We start from the raw sequence: 9,254 nt of genomic DNA on the forward strand, positions 1-9,254 counted from the left end.
AGTTCCAACATAAGACATGAAAGTTCCAAGTCAAGTCCCACATTAAGACAGGAAAGTACGAAGTAAAGTCCACCATTAAGACAGGTAAGTCCCAAGTCAAGTCCTGTGTTAGGAAAGGTAAGTCCCAAGTCTAGTTCCAATGTAAGACATGTAAGTCCCAAGTCAAGTCCCACATTAAGTCAGGTAAGTCCCAAGTCAAGTCCTGTGTTAAGACATGTAAGTCCCAAGTCAAGTCCCATGTTAAAACAGGTATCCCAAGTCAAGTCCCATGTTAAGACAAGACAGGGAATACCCAAGTCAAGTATGAAGTCAAGGCAGGCAATTCCAAGCCTTAAACTATTTAGTTAGAATCCTGAAAAAGTAATTATTTGTCAGATAATTCCTAAGTTCTAAGGCAAGTTGCAAGTTGAGCCCAAAGTCAAGACAGGTAAAGCCCAAGTGTTAAGTCTAATAAAAAGCTAAACTTTTAAGCTTTGTACGTCTTTTTAGACTTTGTCACGTAGAGTCTGATTTGTGTCCAAGTCCTCTGGTAGAGACAATGGTAAACTAAGAAGTGACGTAGCTGAACATGAACACATGTTCATGTGTGCAGCTACTGTCTATGTATACCTTGTACTTTCCACTAGTGGAGTAGCTGGTCTTCCACTTGATGGAGTAGTACCGGACCTCAGACGCCTTCTGGTTCTTGGTCATGGAGTTGTCAGCCCAGGAGACTCGGACCGAGTCTGAAGACAGAGCCACGGCTTGGACCCCCACTGGAGGGATCATGGGAGTGCTGGTGTCTGGCATGGGAGTGGGGTATTTATCAAAGAGATGGAAGAGGTCATCCTCAGATGGGTCAATGGGGTCTGAGGGGCGGGGGGGTTAACAGTAACCAGGGTGTTTGGGGATAGTTAATGAAATCATAAAGTGTAATGAATGTGTGATAATGAAGATTTACATATGGAGACAGATTAATATAGGTTTGTTATGTGTTCATATACACAGGTGTAAAAATGAACAAACACGAAAGAAATACCACATGCCAGTTTGGAAGTGACGTGCAGCAGGAAGCCATGTTTGATTGAGAGGAGGGAAGAAGGAAAGGAGGAGCGGATGGATGAGGAAGTGAAAAGCAGGAGAGAAAAGACAAGACAAAGAGTAAGGAGACAGTGAGAGATAAAAACATCACTCTAAACGTAAGGTGGAGCTTGAGATCCACAGAGGGCGGGGCTTAAAGGTTTCCTCCCCCACCAAGATGCTTTTAATTGCTGATATCCATAATAAGAAAAATTTAACTCTAGGTTTGGTGCTGCTGTTCATGCATCATATAACAGCAGTCTGGCAGTTGTGTGGCTGTGACATCAACTGCAGGACCCCAGTATTGCCTGACTGCCTTGTTACCCCGTTAGTCGAGCTATTGATGCCATGGCATTTAGAGATGTCGGCAAATACTTTGGTGAGTGTTATCAGGACGGATAGAACTGATCCTAGAGCTATGAAAATAAAACAAGAACAAATCAACAATTACATGTTGTACATTTCAGATTTAAAATATCTATGATGTGACTATATACTGTGAATTCATAACATTTGAAGTTGTGTTTCACATATATCAAAACCAAAAGAAGCTTTTAAGGGCTCGTGGGGAATTTTTCTCATTATTCAAAAAGTTTTACGAAAAAAACATTGGAAATAGATGCTTTTCATCTGACACTGTATTGTTTCCCAGCCATCATATCAGTTCACACACTGCTGGCTTCTGTATATTTGAACAAATGAAAGCCATCTGTGTGGATCTGTGTCTCCAGCCTATCAGAGAGCAGATGCTGCCTTCATGTGCTTTCAGAAATGCTGTAGATGTGAGAATGTTTCAGGAACCTACCCCAAAAGATAAAGAAAACAACATCTTTATCTTTGAGAGTCAAATTAGTAAGTATATGCATTTTGTTGAGGTGCTCAACAGTGAAGAATAAATAAATAAAAAGATATAAAGTTTAATAATCAATTTCTGGCATACAGCACCTGAACACCTCACAGGAAGTTAAGGCTAGAAGAGCACCTGAAAGCAGCAGAACATGAAAAAGAGGCTAAAAGATGCTAACAGAGAGGTGGAATAAGCAGAGGTAACCACTGTAAACTGAAGAATAAAATATAAAAGTCACTCTGCTGATTCCAGCTTGTGGATTCTATCTACTGATAGTCAAACCTACTGGAAGCAGAGACACAGTTAGTGGCACAGACAGTTTAAAATAAGCACACACCAGTTTTGAAGTTAATAAAGTCATACATTTCAACTGAATTATTATTTTTAATTTGATGCATTCAACAAGTAAAAAAAAACCCTGCAGGGCAGCTGAACATGATGATTTTTAATGTAAAAAAAATCTGTTTTAGATTTCGTGGTGAAAACGCTGGGGAAAATAATACAGTAAAACATAAAAGATGCCACAACTAAATGACAAAAAAAAGATAAAACAATAGAATAAGAACTTAAAGTTGCACGAATAAATGATAGAATGACCATTTATAAATTTTAATGCTGCACCAGAGGTTCTGGTTCTGTTCTCTTACTAGAAAAGAAGCAGAAATGAGACCAGACGAAGCTGATCACTGTCTGTCGCTCTGCAACCGTTTTGTAACTGGTTTCTGATTCTAACATCTTTTTTTATCTCAGCGCATTTACACACACACACACACACACACACACACACAGACTGCCTCCTCAGGCTCCACACCACACAAGCCTTCAAATCCACCTACACTCTCTGGACTGTTGATGGGCTAAAGTGGCTACAGCTCCAAACGGCATCTCTGTTGGTCACCACTGCCGCCCACTCAGGTTTGTTGAGCGATTCAAATATGTCATGCAGTATAAACAGCACCATGGAGGGAATCAACACTGACATCGAATGCGCTGCTGGAAGAAAGATGTAAAGCTGCAGGCCAACATAGAGAGAGAGAGGGAGACTAACAAGAGAGAGACTGAGGAGAGGAAGGGAGAGCTGGGCCGAGCTGCAGCAGTGTCGTGGTTAAACTGCTCGTCCAGCATCACCATAAAGCTCCAGTCAGGACAGAATACTGATGAGGACGGAGGACGCGCCTCCTCCTCTGCCCTTCTCCCTTTATCCCCCTATTTCCTACCTCCATATCCTTCCTCTGTCTGCTCATTTTTCTTCCTCCTTTCCACATTTTTCATCCCTATGCCTTTCCTTTCTTCTCTCTCCCGTCCTGCATCTCCCTCTTTCCCTCCTTCCTTTATTCCTCCTTCCACATCACTCCCATGATGCCTTCCTCCTTTCTTTCTCCAACCTCCCACCCCTCCTTCCCTCTCTTTCCTTCGTTACCTTTACATTACCCTTTCCATCCCTTGCTTATCCCTCACACTTCCTCTCTGCTTTGCTCCCTTTGTTCTTTCTCCCTCCCTCTTTTCATATTGCTCTCATGCCTCCCCATCTCCCTCCCTCTCTCTCTCTCTCTCTCTCTCTCTCTCTCTTTCTGCGGTCCTCCAGCCCTTGATTAAACGGCACCGTGGCGGTTGGTTGAGGATCAGTTCTGTCTCTGCAGTGTGCGGGTGGTGAGGCGAGGACGAGGCAGTATATTAACGAGGATCCCACCATTAACGAGACGCTTTTTAAAGCTCTCGTAAAAAACTCTCCAGCAGCCTGCCAGCATTAAGTGACAGAGAGCTCAGCTTGTCCCGGCATGACAAGACAGAAAGTGTGTGTGTGTGTGTGTGTGTGTGTGTGTGTATCACTGTTGATGACCTTGTCAGAACAGTAATGGGTTTAGTTTTTGTCTCAGACCTCAGGGTCTCAGCTTATCAACTCCTGGCTGTCACCCAACTCCATGTTAGACTGTATATCTCTACAGAACTCCAGATGTGTCTGTGTATGTCTAAACAACTACAAAGAGGTTGGAAACCCCTTCTTTATATAACATACGGTAAACATAGCCATAGTCCCCTGCTTCTATACTCAGATTGAGATTATCTGGAAATTTTCTATTTTAGTCCATTTCACTACTAATCAACCTGGACAACGTTACACAACCACAGGTTTGCTTCCCATTCACTCCAATGATTCTTACAACACTTTCTTTAAACCCTGTAAAAAAAAACATTTATTATAATAATGTGTAACATGAGTTGTTTTTGCAGTATCAGTGTCCACTGATCACAGGTTTGGCAGTTTGATTCCTACCTCCCCCCTGTCCACAAGTGTCCTTGAGCAAGACACTGAACCCCAAATAGCTCCTGATGGTTGGCGATCTTTCTTTCTTTTTTGTTTTCTACATCCCATGCATCTCCCTCCATGTCCTCTCTACCTCTTTCTCTTTGCTCATCTCTCTTCTCTCCCTGCCATCGCTTATTTGTCTTTTGCTGCTTCCCCCGTTCCATGAGCTTTCATTAAAGTCCATCAAATGTCTCTCTCTATCTCTGCCGCCCTCCTGCTGTCTCTCTCTACATATTCAACCTCCAATTCCCCTGTTTTGCTCTTCTTCCTCAACTCTTGCGACTTCCACTTTTGAAGAAATCTCAATCAAAGACAAAAAGCATGTGATAAAAACAATCTAGTTTTGAAAAGTTTCACTATATAAGCATACTGTAATGAAGGTTAAGAAACTGGTTTGCTGACAGGTCTCTGCTGTTGGATTTCCCTGTGACTATCAACACATCATGAGGGTTGAAAAACCTCAGAAATGTGCCATTTTTATGTGAGTAATAAAGGATTTATGTCAGCTGCAGGCTGCTGGGTGAGCAGAGGAAGGCCGGCTGTTTAATTCATAATATGAAACTTGGCTGAGAGTTGGATGTGTTTCATTTATCTTGCTTTTACAGCCCATAGTCTGCAGCAAGAGCTAATGAGTCTTTCTCACACAGACACACACACACACACACACACACACACACACACACACACACACAAGCACATACAGTAATGGCAATGGCTATCACGAAATCAAACAGATTCACAAGTCTGCATGCCTTTTTAACGATAGGATTCAAGGCATCACATACACTGTCAGCTCCACAATGCCAACCGAAACAGCATAATCACTGCAGTTTTCCAGGAGTTACTTGTTGGGCATGACACAATTTAAAACCATTAACAACAAAACACTTGAAGAAATGATCGCCAATCTCAATTCATCCCCCTGTTTAACCACTACCTTCCTTAAACAGTATTGACAAGCTTAATGAAGGAACTAATAGTCATAGTTAACAACTCTCTCCAATCTGGCATTTTTCCAAAGGCTTTGAAAGCATCATTAAGCCTCTTCTCTCCTAAAGAAGAGCAGTCTTGATGCTACTGTACTGAATAAAGATCAAACCTACCGTTCTTCAGTCAAGATTTTTAAAAAGTTCTTCACCAACAACTTTTAAACACTGGACAACTACCAGAATTTCGTCCCTGTCATAGACTCAGAGACTGCACTCCTAAAGGGGCTTAATGACATTGTCCTGAACAATGACTCCAAATGTATTGTAAAGAACACTGGGTGGAACTCTCTGAAACTGTCCTGAAGTGGTTCAAGTCATATCTTCAAAACATACGTGCTTTGTCTCCATTGGTAACTGTGTGTCCGAGCAGATGGCCACAACCTGTGGGGTTCCAAAAGGGTCGATCTTACGACCTCTCTTGTTTGACTGCTATATGGTTCCTTTATGCCAAATTATACAAAATAATAAAGTATCTTACCATAATCACGCAGATGACACACAAATCTACATTTCACTTACACTGGGTGCCAGTACTTGTGCACTTTTTAAAATTGTAAATCTTTTACCTTTGCTATATTTTTTGTACCTTGTAAAGCACACCAAAATGTCCTGGAGTATGAAATGTCCTTACAAAGTTGTCTTGCCTTGCTTTGGTAGGAAAACCCTATCTTGTAAAAACATTTCCAACCAAGCAGGCTACTACTGCTTATTACTACTAATTATACTACTGTCACTACTAATGAAAGTATTAAAGCCACTTCACCCTCAAACTAACAGCAGTCACAGTACATTAAAGTCTTCTTTTTCAGGTTTATATGCTGACATTGAGATGACCATTATGTTCTGGAGTGACATGTAACATGTCATTATTCTGCTACATATCACTTGAATGTGAACACGTCACCAGTGTACTACTGTAAAAACGTGATTACTATGATTATCATCAGTGACTTGTGTGTGATCGTACCTGTCAGCGATCGAGTGACGGCGCTCTCATACAGAGGAACTCCCTCTCCGGCATTATTGAATGCCTTCAGGGAAATCACATAATGCGAGCTCGGCTCTGAGAGAGAGACAGGCAGACAGAGAGAGAGAAAGAGAGAGAGAGAGGGACAGAGAGGCATAAAGAGTCATTTTATCAGCATTCAGCAAATAAACATAGCCAGTACATAATCAATTTAAGATGTCACTGTTGAGAGCAGGGCGTGGCTCAGGAGGGAGAGCAGGAATCTGAAGGTTCCTGGTTAAATCCCTGGGTCTGAGAGTGTCAAAGTGTCCAAGGGTCCTTGAGCAAGACACTGAACCCCTAACCGCTCCTGACGAGCAGTTGACACCTTGCATGGTAGCCTCTGCCACAAGGGTATGAATGTGTGTGTGCTTTGAGTGGTCAGACCAGAAAAGCAATAGAAATGTAGTCCATTTACCATTTAACATAAATTGGTTTGTTCTAATTGTTCTAATCTTTCTCTGTCTATATGCTTCAGCAATACATAATTATTAAAATTTTACGTCAATTTACTAATTTGATAGAAAGGTCAAAGGTTAGCCTCCTTACTCCTACTTTACAATGACTATACTAGGCTTAATTTCTCATGTCACCAATTTTACAACCAATATGCTAAATACTTCCATAACTGTGTTGTTTCCTCGATGGTTTAAAGGACGTGACTTTCTTTCCTCGGTCCTGACCTCATGTACCCAAAGACATGATGACTGCAGGCGTATGAACTGATTGTCATGCAGCGGCTTGTCCTGCCGCCACTCGTCGCTCTTGCTGTGATGATGCTGCATGTTCTCTCCATGTAGCATCAAACCCTCACATCAGTTAAACAAACACGCCTGCTCCGCTCCCCAGACGCCTTACCACATGAATTAATGATCACCGTGAATTATAAATGCCATGTACATATGTGCACTCGCTCCCACATGGGCATGCCGCACGACGGCTGGATTTTATTTTTTCATTACTCTTCTATTATGAGACCTGAGATGGAGATTTTCATCTGCGTATAAAAATTCATCCAATTTGTTATTGTCTTCTTTGGCATGCAAATTGCTTGTTGCAGTCGCTGGGGAGGATGTTTTCTCTTTTTCGACCTTTCACAATTAGATTTCCACCTCAAGCAGCTTTCTTATTAAATTCCTTTAAATTATTGATTGTAATTAAATGGGGATTTCATCATCATAATGAATTAATGGAACATGGGAATGCTATGTCAATATTGGCACTTTGTTGGCAGGAGCAGCTGGATTTATGAGGGATGCAAATATTACAGTATGTATTTTGTGTTGATAAGCACATTAGAAATGGGAATTCATGGAATGATTAATTATTTTGGTGTGGATCACACTGGGATAAAAGCTATATCTGTGTTAATCTTCTCCTGCTCCCTCCCTCTCTCTGCAGCTGTCTCTGGGTCTGGGACTGTTGTACTGGTGTGACATCAGATGTGTCTGCCACCATTGCCAGTTTGCCCTTCAGCAAGGCTCTGAGCACATACAGTATTTTTTCAATTCACAGCCAGGTGCAGATCTGCTGGGGACAAACAGTCCACTGAAATGAGTCAAAATCAGGCCATATACTGTTCTTCTTCTCCCTCATAAACTTGACTGTAGAGTTCCTAAAACAGAGACCTGGTTACGGCCCATAGCTTTATATTTGGAACTGACCCGATTCATCGTGACTGTGGCAATATGGACAATGTAGCCACCAGGTGGGAGTTTATTTTCCACATTTACAAATAAAAACTGATGCATATGACGTATTTTTAAGCTAAAGCTAAAATGTGACCTCTTGTGGGCCAGCAATAAATAAATAAAAGATTCGGTATTTCTCCACTGGAATTTGATTCCAGGCACCGTGAAGATGGCTTTGAAACATACCTTTAAGTTGGGAAATGACATTTCTTATCAATTTTGTTTTCAAAATGTCCTTGGAAAGAGCTATCTAATCTTGTACTTTTTTAGGACACTATGGCCCTTCTGTCACATGTAAGACCTGACCCAAGAGCAGAATCTCAATCTTTGCTTTGTTTCAACCAAGCCGGAAGCTTCCAGCGTGAATCCAATGCGGAAGTCCCTTTGAGTACATTTAGTTTTAAGACTGGTGTTTGCTGGACAAAATTGTCAGTCCTGTTAAAATGACAGTTAACGTGATGCACCTAGCTAAGCAAGCTAGCTCCACACACGGCCGTTAGCTCCACCGTCTCATCTATAAATGGTCACATCCGAGCCGCTGGTTACAAAAACTCAACATCGGCCAAACTCAAGGCTTCAAAACGGCAGTCCACAAACCAACGGGTAACGTCACAATGCGTCCACTTCTTTTATACAGTCTATTGTTTCAACCATTGCTGAGTTCTTTAAGGTAACGCAGCACATAGTCTCGTGCCTTTTGGGCATTGACTGTCTACTTGCATCACCTGACAAGCACTGATGCAGACAATTGGCACAGTCAATGAGAGAAAGTTCTAAATAAATTATACACTGCTCAAAAAAATAAAGGGAACACTTAAACAACACAATGTAACTCCAAGTCAATCACACTCCTGTGAAATCAAACTGTCCATTTAGGAAGCAACACTGATTGACAATCAATTTCACATGCTGTTGTGCAAATGGAAAAGACAACAGGTGGAAATTATAGGCAATTAGCAAGACACCCCCAATAAAGGAGTGGTTCTGCAGGTGGTGACCACAGACCACTTCTCAGTTCCTATGCTTCCTGGCTGATGTGTTGGTCACTTTTGAATGCTGGCGGTGCTTTCACTCTAGTGGTAGCATGAGACGGAGTCTACAACCCACACAAGTGGCTCAGGTAGTGCAGCTCATCCAGGATGGCATATCAAAGCGAGCTGTGGCAAGAAGGTTTGCTGTGTCTGTCAGCGTAGTGTCCAGAGCATGGAGGCGCTACCAGGATACAGGGCAGTACATCAGGAGACGTGGAGGAGGCGGTAGGAGGGCAACAACCCAGCAGCAGGACCGCTACCTCCACCTTTGTGCAAGGAGGAGCAGGAGGAGCACTGCCAGAGCCCTGCAAAATGACCTCCAG

At 42.1% G+C, this 9,254-nt stretch overlaps 1 protein-coding gene across 1 annotated transcript in view; it reads right to left on the bottom strand.

Moving 5' to 3' along the window:
* The window catches only part of dcc (DCC netrin 1 receptor), a 370,318-nt gene that overhangs the window by 75,918 nt on the left and 285,146 nt on the right, over nucleotides 1–9,254 (bottom strand). The window contains exons 18-19 of the mRNA XM_046066250.1: nucleotides 6,171–6,266; nucleotides 610–848 (exon numbers count right to left, since the gene is read on the bottom strand). Of these exons, the coding sequence (XP_045922206.1) occupies nucleotides 610–848; nucleotides 6,171–6,266 (335 nt within the window). The remainder of the gene's footprint in view (nucleotides 1–609; nucleotides 849–6,170; nucleotides 6,267–9,254) is intronic.

The sequence above is a fragment of the Micropterus dolomieu genome, linkage group LG13, assembly GCF_021292245.1.
Source record: "Micropterus dolomieu isolate WLL.071019.BEF.003 ecotype Adirondacks linkage group LG13, ASM2129224v1, whole genome shotgun sequence".
NCBI classification, from domain to species: domain Eukaryota; kingdom Metazoa; phylum Chordata; class Actinopteri; order Centrarchiformes; family Centrarchidae; genus Micropterus; species Micropterus dolomieu.